The sequence below is a fragment of the Scardinius erythrophthalmus genome, assembly GCF_964197995.2.
Source record: "Scardinius erythrophthalmus genome assembly, chromosome: 6".
In the NCBI taxonomy this organism is placed as follows: domain Eukaryota; kingdom Metazoa; phylum Chordata; class Actinopteri; order Cypriniformes; family Leuciscidae; genus Scardinius; species Scardinius erythrophthalmus.
The window spans coordinates 26,366,556-26,380,528 of record NC_138226.1 but is presented as its reverse complement, the minus strand read 5'-3'; the positions used below and the strand labels follow the sequence as shown (position 1 = coordinate 26,380,528).

At 38.1% G+C, this 13,973-nt stretch overlaps 1 protein-coding gene across 1 annotated transcript in view; it reads left to right on the top strand.

Annotated features, from left to right (window-relative positions):
• The window catches only part of pard3bb (par-3 family cell polarity regulator beta b), a 332,881-nt gene that overhangs the window by 151,122 nt on the left and 167,786 nt on the right, over nucleotides 1-13,973 (top strand). Inside the window, 1 exon segment of the mRNA XM_081368961.1 lies at nucleotides 10,018-10,203. Coding sequence (XP_081225087.1) covers nucleotides 10,018-10,203 — 186 coding nt within the window.

The window sequence follows — 13,973 nt, the reverse complement described above, 5'->3', positions numbered from 1 at the left end:
GGTGGTATGACTCTATCCCAAACCTTCCTCTACCATCTGCTGCTCTCTCTTAATGCATGTACAGAATGTACTACAAAGACATCTCATCACCACAAACACACACTTTACCGCTCAATTCCCCACCTGCTCACTGCTGAAAGGTGGTAGAGTGTGAAATAATCATTTTAGAAACATGCTGGAGATGTAGAGCACAATGACCTGAGCTCTCTCTTGCAAGATATTTTTTCCCCATCAGAACTGGGCCTTTGATCCACACTCAATAAAAGCCACCATGAGCTGGAGTCATGTGCTTTTTGAGTGGGGTTTGATTATCAGTGAAAGCGAATCAGCATTACAGAGGATCCGCTAAGCTCCACACAAAAACCCAACCAAGCTTTTATAGTGCTTTCGCACCAGTTTGTGGTTCATGTTGAGTTCGTTTAGTTGATGTGGAAGAGGTTTTTCTGACTTGGTTTCTCTTGAAATGGTTGATCTGGTGTGCAGTGTGCAGTGTTTATGATCAGTTCATTCTAAATCATGGAAGTGAACTCCTATTGATGATATAATTTGCATCTTTGCATGCTTCACACAAAAAATGCATTTTTCGTAGCTGTTTGTCTCTGAATAAATTACCTTTGCAGAGCAGCTTGCATTTTTTTTTTCCCCCACAATTCTCTGAACACATCCGCGGCAGACAAACGCAAGTGCTGTTATGTGTGTAAAGTTGCTATGGTTAATCCAGTAGGACAAAAACATGAATATATCAGTGTAGCTTGCGTCACAGTTTTACATTTTTACAAGCAGTTTATAAAGTTTTCTGTTTGATTCATAGTTTTTAAATGTCTAGTATCTGATATCTTAAATATCTAATATATCATAGTATTTAAATATCTTAAATTTTTTCTGTTAAAATATCTTTTAAATTGAATTCATATTTTGCCATGCCTGATCTCCTGAAATAACATTATGATTTCACTATTGCAACATGATGTTGTGAATTATTTACTTATTATCTGTGTTTTAGACGCGTTTTAATATGTCGTTACAGAAAGAGCACATTTGAGTCATATTGTTTAGTTTATTTTATAATATATCTGATTACTATAATATAGGATCTGCTTAGGTGAGATAATTAACCTGCAAGCAAAGTGCTTCAATTCCCAGACTTTATCTATTATTCGATTATTTTCAACAGTAATATTCTTTCTCGTTTTTTTTTTCTTTGCTAATATAGCCGTGCATTTATTTATTTTTTGGCATATTTTTATCAACACTGTGCTTCGTTAAACTAGTTAAAGTATTGTCAGGATGCACGCTGGCATGATTCTGCCATCAGTATGACCTCACCGGCTCAGGACGAGCAGATACCCATCTGGCCGTGTGTCTCAGTGAGTTCATGTCTGACCAGTGCAGCTTGCCTACACTCCCTCACATTAAATCCTGCTTTTCCCTCAAGATCCTCAGCATGCCGGCAGGCCGGTCGGCTCTCAGCTCTGTTTATCCAGGCTTTTGCAGTGCTTACAGACCTGCCGCAACTAATACCAGCCCAGCTGCACTCACTTATGTAGTTGGATTGTGTTTTGCATACTGTGTCGATTATGAAGAGACAGTAATAAGACTCGGGGTGATACAATATTTCTTATTTTTCCAGTTTTTGTGTGAATGACAGCACTATACTTCTTGCTGGTGGTTAATGTAATTAGTCTCAGTTGAATGTACATCTTTGTCGGATTGGAACAGAAATGCCCTCAGGCAGAGAAGACCACTAGAATTTTCTTCCGCCTTATGAAAGCGAAGTGATACAGATGCATTTGTTGTTTGTGTGGGGAAAGTACATGATTTCTTCTTTTTTTTTTTTATGTTTGATAAAGCAATTTAAAATTCCCTAGAATGTGCCATAATGCATTGCAGAGATGAGATCATTCAGCATGAATTTTGAATAAAAAATAATACAGTAGCTGTATGAGAAGTTTCTTTATGAGTAGAGACCAAAGTAGAGGTTTTTAGATAAACCAAAACATTATTTTTTTTAGATGGAAGATATGCCGAACTGACCAAATCCAGAACATTAGAATAATGCTCCTTTCTCTCTTTGAGTAGTAAAATATGACCTGTAATTGCTTTTTCTAAGAATTTATTTTGAAGTTAAAATAAAGTTTATTAGATTTTACTTGAATTAAACGATTAAATAATAATAATACATTTTATTATTACATTTAGTAATACCATCTACTTAACAAGCTTACTGTACACTGAGTTTGTAAATTGAAATTCAAGTCAAATCTTGTTTACAAGTCAAGTCTCAAGTTAAATTTGAAAGGGGACCTATTATGCACCTTTTTTCAAAATGTAATAAAAGTTTCAGTTGTCTCCAGAATGTGTCTATGAATTTTCAGCTCAAAATACCCAACAGATAATTGATTATACCATTTTTGAGTGAAAGTAAAAACATGCTTTTTTCGTTTATGTATCTTTAAAAGCAAATGAGCTGCTGCTCCCCACTCAGCTTTCCAGAAGAGGGCTGTGCAAAAAACAACAAGTAAAGAAATCGCATGTGTATATTAGATCTGTGTATTAAACTGAAAGCAGCGTAATATACAGTACCTAACGCTATATATGCTGTTAATATTAATAAAACAACAAAAGAAAAACAGAAAATCACTCACTGCTCTTGATTGAATAACTTTAGTAGCTTTAATAAGAATACATTTCTTACTTGAATGCTGCAGTTAAGAGCTCTGGCGAGGTGATAAACATGGCGAACTGTGAACAGCTCACTGAGGTGCTAATATGGCAGAGACCATCAGGAGTCGTGCCATTTTTGTGCCATCACAAAAGCTAGAATCTGAAAACGGCTTATTCTGAGACACTGCTTATGATTTATGGGGATTAAAAAAGAAGAGTGGGTGGATTTTTACCATTATAGGTTGGTTGTGTACACACACTGTCGACACATTTATGTTCAAACATCATGTAAAAGTGAATTTTGCATAATAGTTGCATTTGTGCAACTTGAAACGATTCTTACTATGACTGTGTGTTATGTGCCAAAGCTACAGACCCTCAGGACTGTCAGAACTAAAAATGTTTACTGTGTTTTTTTTTTTACATGCCAAGCACAAGTGAATCAATTCAGCTCTTGTTTAACATCGCATCATTGATTGTCTAGGAGTCTTTCACTCCCTCTTTAACAGTCTCTCTTTGTTCTGTGCTGTTACCAGACTCTGATAAAACTTCTGTTTTTTTGTCTTTTCAGTCTGTTTAACACTAAAGAAGCTAAAGTGACCATTAAAGCTCTGTGTGTTTGCTGTCTCACTACATGCTGCATTTACTCTCTGACACAGACTCTCTCTCTCTCTCTCTCTCTCTCTGGCCTTGAGTCTGGATTTGCTGAGACCCTATGGGCAAACAAAAGGAGGGAGTTTTGAGCAAATCAATGACAGATAGACTAACAGTGAAGGATGATGGCTTTGCTACCATGTTTCCTCTTCCTCATCCTTCCTTCCCCTTTTCATGGGTTGAATCACCCTCTGCAGAACACTATTGAGAGGAAATGGATGGGACAATCTAGCACCGTGACCCTTATGTTTCCTTTTCCTGAATTTCCCCCATTTTAAGGAGGTGCAAATTAGCTATTTGGCACAGTTACAATGATATCTCTTACACAGATACACAAGTGTTGTAGTATTTGTTACAAATCCTAGAGAGCTGTCTACAAAGCATTTTTTGGGATCATTGGCACACTCCAGGTGTTATGGTTTGCCAAAGAGTAGAGGCCGAATGAATGCCAAAATATGCCAGGAAATTACTCAACAAAAATGTTTTTGCTAAATTCTAAGACAACATTGGGTGTTCTGTATGCTGAATGCCAGAATACATTGTGATGGTTTTATCATAGATGGTTGTTGAAGGTAAATTACTGTATGTAAATATATATATATTTTTTGTAGGTGACGGGCTACACTTATTAGAGCTCTGTTTCTCAAGTGTTCACTATTATCGACACCAAAGAAAGAAAGATACATTTTAGAATTATAATGAATATTGCTAGAGGGGTCATTATTCTTGCAATTAATTTTTCACCTAAACTCATTTGATACTGTGGGTGTAAAACTGACTCTGAGACAGACTTTAATGAGACACCTGAGCTTGTTTGTCTTTCACAAGTTTTGACAGTTGTGGGGCAATCATGCAGAAACGTTCCGCAAGAAAAAAAAAAAGAATGGCAAATTTATTCAGAAATGGAATCCAGAAAGGACGTTTAACAGGAGTGAGATTGAAATATGATCGAAGCTCAACAAGTGCAAACTATCACCCATAAGCAAAACGTGTTGTCATTTGTACAAGACATACATGAGTGGCTGATGCAATGGCAAAATCATCATTGTAAGATTAAAACCATAAAGTGTTGACGTTGTTTTACGAATTTCAGCATTTAGACTGTCTGTGTGTTTGTGCATCTATTTCCCTTGATCTCAAAGCCTAGATAAGCCTGTGGGACAGTATCTCACTCTCACTTGGTCATTAACAGCAGCTCTCAGCTCAGACTGATGAATTTGGTCATACCAGTGGTCCTGTGACTGGCTGAGGACGACGACTGCTGAGTCTTGTAGCCCATTAAGGGGACTGACACATAGACATTCTCATTAGGAAGTGGCGAGATTGGCTAACCCTACAGGTGCACTGGTGTGAGCTGAGTTGGAGCATGAGCAAGTGTTTTCAATGAATTCTGTATGGGAATAGCAAGCTTGCGCAAGGCATTGTGCAATTGACAGAAGTGTATCCAAATGTGGGTAATGCTGAACTATATTACATACCATAGGTGAATAAAACGTTGCGAGTATTTCAATCTGTCAGATAGCGCTGGTTTTTCTAAATACATATTTGTGTCAGTGACATAAGAATGATGTCTAGCATAAAGCAGTATTATTTTAGCGTTATTGATATACTGTTATAGTTTTTAATTCATATTTTGAATTTTTTTAATATATATTTTGCTTTTTCATTTAAATTTTAGTTCAGTCTGTCATTTTGTTTTGTTTTTGGCATTTTATTAGTTTCATTTATTTTTTAAATGTTGATGTAGTTTTTATTTTTTCAGCTTTAGTTATTTCATCCATCAAGTTAAACTAAATGAAAATGATAAATGTTGCCTTTGCAACTAGCTGAAATAAAATAAGTTTAATTATATTACTTTATTGCAGTATTTTTATATAAAAATTTATTTTACAAAAATGTTATTCTTTTATGCCTTTAGTTTTAGTTTACTATAATAACTGTAATAGAAAATCTGTTTAAAGCACTTGTACCAAGTTCTTATAAATGTTCTCTATATTTTCATTATGGTTTAAAATGGTTTTATGGAAGAAAAAAAAATGAAAAAATGATCAAAATAAATGTTTATTCAGCAATTATTGCATTTTAATAAGTGTATACATTTAATAAACAAATATAAATGTATACATTTGGTAAATTTTATAAATGTAATAAACTTAATGCATTTTCATAGATTAATAGATGCAAGAAAAGTAATGCAAAAAAATAAGATAGAATTTTGTAATCTGAATCTTCTGTTGATCAGATGATCGGAGAGACATTTCCTTCATATTTTGCAACATGTTCCCACAATCCTCCCATGTCTGCATTTTCAGAAATTTTGTGGTCAAACACAACCAAGTCCTTGGCTGTAATTTCATGGTTCCTTGATGAATATATCCCTTCCAAGCCACCGCTTTGGTTTGGCGTGAGTTTCTTTTGAAAAGAACATCCGTCTGGCCTCTGTTTTAAACCTTATTGCGCTTCCTGCAAAACCAACCAATGAGTATCAGGAAAAAATATTACTCCCCAGGTTGGGTAAGTTATACATCACATGTATCTGACAGTTTTCCACAGAAGGTCTTTTTGTGGCCTTACAAGCTTTGTTTACTGTAGCCATTGTAAAGCGCTCACTCACAGAGCCCGCAGAGGTCTGATGGCATCCCTGTTCCCTAGAGAACCTCCCCACTTCCTGTCCCTGTCTCCCTGGAGCACAATAATTCTGAGGAACCTGTCTGTTCACCCTCAAACAATAGAGACAGAAGTCTACATGTGTTTGTGAGTGACTGACACAGAGAGAGCGAGAGGTTATGAGAGACAGTGTGATTTCCTGAACGAACAGATGCATATCTGCTCATCTTTAAGCCCTCAGAATATCATTCGCCTCTGTACCTTTAGATGACGGTGATCCATCTGCTTCGGCTGATGACATCATATGTCTTGTTCATCATTAAGACGCTTTTCACGGCGGAGGAACAGATGTTGCATATGCAGATTAGACAACGCAAGCCTAAGACATATAGATGGTGCTTATTCAAACACTTGCGCCCTTTGTCAGAATTGCAGTTTGAATGACTTTGCTTGTCATGATGATTAAAACAATAAAGCTCATTGAAGAAAGACTTGTTCTGGAAACACATGTTTCACACTAGGGTACATGCTGACTGATAAACCTTTTCTAGCCGGGGAAAATGGCTGAAGGAAATGTGATGTGGCATTTCGATTCAGAGCAGGGTCCTGGCAGGGGGCTCGGCTGTGAAATATCACGACTGTTAGCATACAGGAGCGCTGCTAGTTGTTCACACAGCAGGCTTTAGCCCTATGATTTCCCCAGCTGATAGACTTGCTGTGATCCCAGAGCTTTGTCTTCATTCTGATCCTCACATGGATGGTCTTGCTGTCTTTCATTTGGGTTTAGTTACTCAAACACATGTGTTGATGAACAAATGAGAGGGTGGTTATTCACACGTGTATTCAGGTCATTTGAAAATGGCTTTGGTACATACATTTCTTTTTATAGTTTGATGTGTGTTGGCCACTCTGGCATTTGGTTAGTTAGTTTGAGGGCATTTAGGGCATCTTCTCAGGGTTAAATTCCTTAAACCCCATCGCCTTTTCCTCTGTTCCCAATGACACACAATCAGCTGTATTTTTCACAGAAATTCAGAGTCGCTGAGTCGTGTGTTTGTGTGTTTGTGTTTGTGTGTGCGTGTGTGTGTTTGTGTGCGTGTACGTGTGCGTGTTTGTGAGTGTGTTTCACTAATACTTTCAAAACCTGCAATCCCACAGCAAACCGAGATAAACCAAGCCTTGCTGACCCACACATACTCCGTCTTAGCTGGTCTTCTCAAACCTGTTCATTCTTGCAATAATGTTTCGTAATATTTACAGTCCTCACAGTTCCTGTAAGTTATAGGGATACTGTACACTACTGGTTGTGCATCATGTGTCTTGTAGTGTCTGGTGGGATAAGGGACTATTTTCTAGGTTTTTGAAGTCATTAGCCAAAATTGATCACACATTTAGTTTTACATGACCATTTTCGATTTTCTCACTGACTCTCTGAATCAAACAAGGCTCTTTTTGCTACTGTACCTTTAAGACTTATATTTGTTTTCATTGTAAACATTATACATCCATATAGTCAAGTAAGTTTAATTTCTATCTTGCTTTTCACAATATCCAAAGCAGCTTTTTATATAATATCGCAAGGTTTATGTTTATCTTCGTACCTTATAGTTGCATTGCAGATTAGAGCTGGGAAATAATATAGTTTACATTTTGAGATGATATAAACAATCAATCAAGCAGTTGAGATTTGCTATATACTATAAATCGTTTTATTTGAGTGCACTGGACGTATGCGACTAAAGTTGGATGAAGACTTGCAAACTACTACCCATGTTCTGACAATGGTGCAACTACATGAAGTACTGAGTTAGGTATAAACTTCGCAGGAAGGCTGAGATCTGTTCAGCTTATAGTTGCTATAAATGGCCTTTTGGACTGTGGAGAGTTTTTATGTTGTTAGTTACTGTTATAGTATGTTTACATGGTACATAAAACTATACAGTCATGTGAAAAAGAAAGGACAGCCTTTTGAATTCTATGGTTTTACGTATCAGGACAAAAAAATAAATAATCTGGTCATTAGCAGGTCTTAAAAATAGGGTAAATACAACCTTGGATGAACAACAACACATGAAAAACAGTATTACATTGTGTCATTATTTATTTAACAAAAGTAAAGCCGAAATGGAGAAGTTATGGGTGGCAAACTAAATACACCCTGTGACTTAGTTGCTTGTAGAGCCACTTTTAGCCACAATAACTTGAAGTCATAATTTTCTGTATGACTTTATCAGTCTCTCACATTGTTCTGGAGGAATTTTTGCCCCACTCTTCTCAACAACATAGCATCAGTTCATTAAGGTTTGTGGGCATGTGCTTATGCACAGTGGGTTGATGTGTGGACTTTGACTGGGCCAATGCAACACCTTGATTCTTTTCTTTTTCAGGAATTCTGGTGTAGATTTGCTGGTGTTAGGATCATTGTTTAATGGCCCAATTTCGGCCAAGCTTTAGCTGTCGAACAGATGGCTTCACTTTTAGACTCTAGAATACTTTGGTATACAGAGGAGTTCGTGGTCGACTCAATGACTGCAAGGTGCTCAGTTCCTGGGGCTTCAAAACAAGCCCAACTCACCACCCCTCCACCACGTGCTTGACCGTTGGTATGAGGTGTTTGTGCTTATTTTCTGTGTTTGGTTTTCACCAAACGTGGAGCTGTGCATTATGGCCAAACATCTCCACTGTCCATAGGACATTGTTCAGATGCAACTGTGCAAACTAAGCCATGCTGCCATGTTCTTTTTAGAGAGAAGAGGCTTTTTCCTGGCAACCCTTCCAATCAAACCATACTTGTTCAGAAAACTTTCATGAACTTCAACATTGAACATGTTAATTGAGGCCTGTAGAGTCCGAGATGTAGCTCTAGGGTTTTTAGCTGTTTCTCTGAGCAGTGCACAGTCTGACCTTGGGTTGGATCTGCTGGGCCGTTCACTCCTGGGTAGATTGGCAACTGTCTTGAATGTGTGAATAATCTTCAAAATGGCTGTATAACCCTTCCCAGATGGCAGGAACAATTGCTTCTCTAAGATCATTGCTGATGTCTTTCCTCCTTGGCATTGTGCTAACACACAACTGAAGGCTCTAGAGCAGCAAACTGCCCAAACTTCTGCTTTTATAGAGGTGATCACACTTGCTGATGATCAGTTAATCAAAGACTTTTAATCAGCAGCGCCTGACTGCTACTTACCCTCTTTATTCCTATGGAAGCAGTAAGGGTGTACTTAGCTTGTCAGCCATTGGTTCTCTATTTTGGCCTAGTTTTTGTTAAATAAGTAATGACACAGTGTAATTTGTCATGTGTTATTGTTCATCTGAGGTTGTATTTACCTCATTTTAGGACCTACCAAGAACCAGATGATTTTTTTTTATTATGTCCTGATACGTGAAACCATATAATTTAATAGTGTCCTTTCTTTTTACATGACTGATCTTTTCAAGATCTGTCCCATTGAACATGCTCATTGGGACCAGGACTATTTGAGATGCCCAGAGAAAGAGTTGGATGTTTTACTTGCACCATTAAAACACTGTTAGGCACTTTGGCGTCAACATCTCTTTCCCTCTTTCTCTCTCTTATTATGTGTTTCTAACAGACACTGCTATGCCATTATATAGATCAAACACAAACTACTTTCAGACCTTTTTCAAAACCATTTTCTCCTTCATTTGCTCTTCTTCATTCTTCTCTGCAAAGAAAGCCTGTTCCCGTGGTGACATAATATTATTTTTACCACATAGATATAATAATGACATTTTTTCCCTCCCTTTTTATTAACATTCATTTTAAAACAAACTTTCGCTGAAGAGATGTACAGGTAATTTTAGCATCATTATGGCAAGAGAACAGACAAAGAAAAAAGAAAGGAAATGGGGAAAAGCGGGAGGGAGAATGCAGCGGGGAGCTGAGAGTGTGGACTACATAATGGAGAATGGATTATGTTTCTAAATGACCCCATTGCCATCACAGGCAGAAAAGAGGCATGAAAAGGTTGAGCTATTCTCTACTGAAAAAGTGGGCATTTTATGTTTGAATGGAATGACCTGTCTTCTTCCTCGTCTCATTCTCTTCCGTCACTGTTGTTTTCTTCTCAGAAAGAGGAGCAGGCCCGCTTGCTGCTGTCTGAGGAAGGAAAGGAGCAGCTGATGTTTGAGGTCCCCCTCAATGACTCGGGCTCAGCTGGGTTAGGGGTCAGCCTGAAAGGTAATAAGTCCCGTGAGACCGGCGAGGACCTGGGCATCTTTATCAAGTCCATAATCCATGGAGGAGCAGCTTTTAAGGTAAAACGGCACATTTACATTTGGCAGATGCTTTAGGGAATATGTCAAAACAGGAAAGAAAATGGCACTTGTTTTTTTCATGGGGCTATTAGCTCATGTACACAGTGGTAGCTCATGAATTGTCCCTTTAGGGGTTTAAACCTACCTTCTATCCACTCAGACCTTTAATCACTAAGCCATATGCATAATGTACAGTGGCCCCAAACACTTAAATTGTATGAATTTCATCACATACATAAGAACCATCTAGTCCCAATCTCATTTTCATTAACACTGAACATGTTCAACAAGTGAGAGCCAGAAAGTATCCAAATATACCACTCTTCAAAAGTTGGGGGTTAGTAAAAAAAAAAACAAAAAAACAAAAAAAAAAAACGTACTAACCCCCAACTTACGAACCCAACCAAAAAATAAATAAATGCTGTTCTTTATTCATCATTACAAATTATTCATCATCACTGTTTCCACAAACATAACAGTTTCCACAAAAAAAAAAAAATATATATATATATTTTAAGCAGCACAACTTTTTTTCAATATTGCTAATAATAAAGAATGTTACTGAAAGATCATATGACACTGAAGACAAGAGTAATGGCTGCTTAAAGTTTTGTTTGCCATCACAAGGATACATTAAAAAAACAAATAAATGTTCTATTTGAATATAATTTTATTGTTATTTTAAATTCTAATAATTTTCACAATATTACTGTTTTTATTGTATTTTTGTTCAAATGAATGCAGCCTTTGTGAGCATAAGAGACTTCTTTTAAAAAAATCTTACCGACCCCAAAACTTTGAACAGTTGTGTACTTTTTTGTCTTAATTTTGAGCACAACTGTTGTTTTATAACTATAAAGCAAGCAAACCACTTATTTCTTTGCCATTTTAAGAGTTCAAAACAGTTTCTTAAGTGCAAATTACTTTTTGGGGCCACCATAGATTAGGAAGCCAGAGGAATAGGATCACTCATAAAATGAGAGAAATAATGTAAGTATAGTAAAATATGCTCTCCCCCCAATATGACAGGAGACACTGATGGAGACCTAATAGATGTCCTCACAGTGTTAAACATGGCTTCAGGGTTGTGAGTTGAGACTGTAAATAGGTCATGATCCCTGTTAGCTACTCTTGGCATGTGTTTTGGTTCCCTTGACCTCTGACCTCTGTCCCTTCCACTTAATGGGGTTTCATTTGACCTTAACAGACGGGATCAGGACTGTCAGCAGGGTGCTGAGTATTTCTATAGGCTCATCTTTCTGTCTTTACTAACATGTTTTTTTTTTTTAGCTGCACCTGTTCATTTTCCAGTTTCACATTCAGTCCCATAGTATTGACGACAGATTGGTTGTGTTTGCCCATTTGGTTAAATAACAATCTCAAATATATGTTTTTTTTTTTTTTTTTTGTGCAGGGGTTCAAATGATTGGAAATATGCACACTCTGTTTTTCTTTTTCCTTTACCACAGAATAAGTGACAGGATGTTTATACCTGAATGACTCAGATTTTCTTTAAACCTGTCTCTATAAAATTCTTCCAGCTACTGCTTAACTCAGCCATGTGAAAATGTGCTTGTCAGACATGTGGATTTGTGTGTATGTGTGCCCAAAGCATTCACATTTATGTGTGTGAGAGTGTGAAGTTTACTTGTGAAGATAAGGGTTTGAATTGTACCTGACTGAAGCATCTTCTCACTCTGCTTTGTCAGGCCTTTAGGTTGAAAAAAGCCGCTTTTGGATTCCGGGGGTTGTGTAAAAAGAAAATAACTTCTTAAATCTATCATTCTGAAGCTTTAGAGTCAGATCATCCCGTTCAGACGGGGGTAGAGAGAGCCACTGCAAGGTGATGCACGTGAGTTTTCATACTTGAGTCCCAGCACAGTGGAACACTTCTAATTGTAATTCCCTATCCAGTCCCCAGTGAGAGAGTTCAGAAACGCTGCTTGTGTTAGCTCCAGCACATTAATGCTAATTAAAAACTCTCCAAGCCCATGTTAATGAGTTGGAAGCGTCCCGAGTCTGTGGGTGGGATGCGTTTTCTCCCCAGAGCCGAAGTGGGAAGGCAAGAGGAGGTTGGGGTGAACAGCAGCGTCTACTTGCAAATTTATTGTTGGCTTGCACTTACAAAACTGAGGGAAACGCAGTGTAAGACTAGCCTAGAAATCTAGACGCACACCCTAGCAGCAGCTAATTTTATTTTGCAGCCAGGGTCATCTAGCAACTCTCCATTGGCTTGCGAGGTGGAAAAACCAAACTCTAGTCAGGCCAATCACATCGTGTCTAGAGTCGGTGGGCGGGCTTAACATAATGACGGCAGAGTTGTGATGGTTCCGCGTGAATTCCCTGCTACTTGAAAACAAAGAAGATGGCTGGAGCTGCTGGCTAACAGCGGTCTTTCGAATCAGCTTTGGCCGTGACTAGAAGACTTGGAGTTAAGCTTTTCTTTGAGAAAAGAACAACGAATGGCTCTGAAGTCATTCTTAAAAAAAAAAAAAGATGTGTTTGGAGTTTTGCCGACCGGATACGGCAAAAGTTTAATCTATCAACTAGCTCCGTTGGAGGGAAAGCGCTCTGGTTGGTTGTAGCGCTATCCTATTGCGTGCAGAGGGAATTTGAAAGACAACCGTTTATCCCGCCCCTCGGATTGAGCCCTTCCAATGGTGTGTTCCCAGACTGAATGTGGGTCTGGCTTGTCAGGCTAGTGTAAAACAGCAGTTAGATTATGTACTGAACATGTCCTTGAGCGTTTCATTCTCTTGTCCTTCTGTCCTTCAGCACTATTGATTTGGCCCTGAGCTCATTTCAGCAGATATAGGTTTCAAGTCTGGGTAGCTTTCAGTTTCAGATTAGTTAGAAATCAGAATTTTGTTTTGATAATATATATATATATCCTCATTTGATGAAGCACATTCATTCATTCATTCATTCATTTTCTGACATGATGCATTTTATCTGGAGTTTTTGTACTGTATGAAAAGTGCCATACAAATAAGATGTAGTAAAATTGTTTTAGTACAAAGTGAAGAGGTGAAACTGCATACCATATGAACAAAATATGAACAGGCAGTGTAAACATAAAAAGGTTAGAGAGTTAAACACTTCTTGTATACTGTAAATGCAGTGAGCAGTTGTTGCACTTGATCATTAATATTTGCTTGAAGTGAATATTTTGTGTAGTAATACTTGACAATTGCAGCAATTTTGTGGCCCCAAATTGGTAATTTCGGACTTTTTGGCCAATATTCCCTAATGCCTGGTTCAGATTACACGATTTTTTTGTCTGTTACGATTGTCACTGTGTCAGATTACACGATTTTGACTCCTAAAAATCTTGTCATGTCGTTGTTTTCCGACCAGTCATCGCGAGCCGTCTCACACACTCATTCACTCGCACATATACACACGCTCACTCACTCGCACATACACACTCACTCACTCGCACATACACACTCACTCACTCGCACACACACACACACACTCACTCGCACATACACACTCACTCACATAAACGCACTCTCTCTCTCTCTCTCTCTCTCTCTCTCTCTCTCTCTCACTCACTCGCGCGCCGTTGTCGTGGAGGACCGTTAAAAAATTAAACATGCAAATCTTTCTGTCGTGATGTCGTAAAGCATCGCAGATGCGACGTAGGTTGTCGCCCACTATGACACACTATACGAGATGAAACGATTGAATCTTGCGTCCCGACGCCCGTTGTCGTTTGCGAATCCCCACGACACCCTACGTCAAACGGATCGTGCCAAAATCGGGCT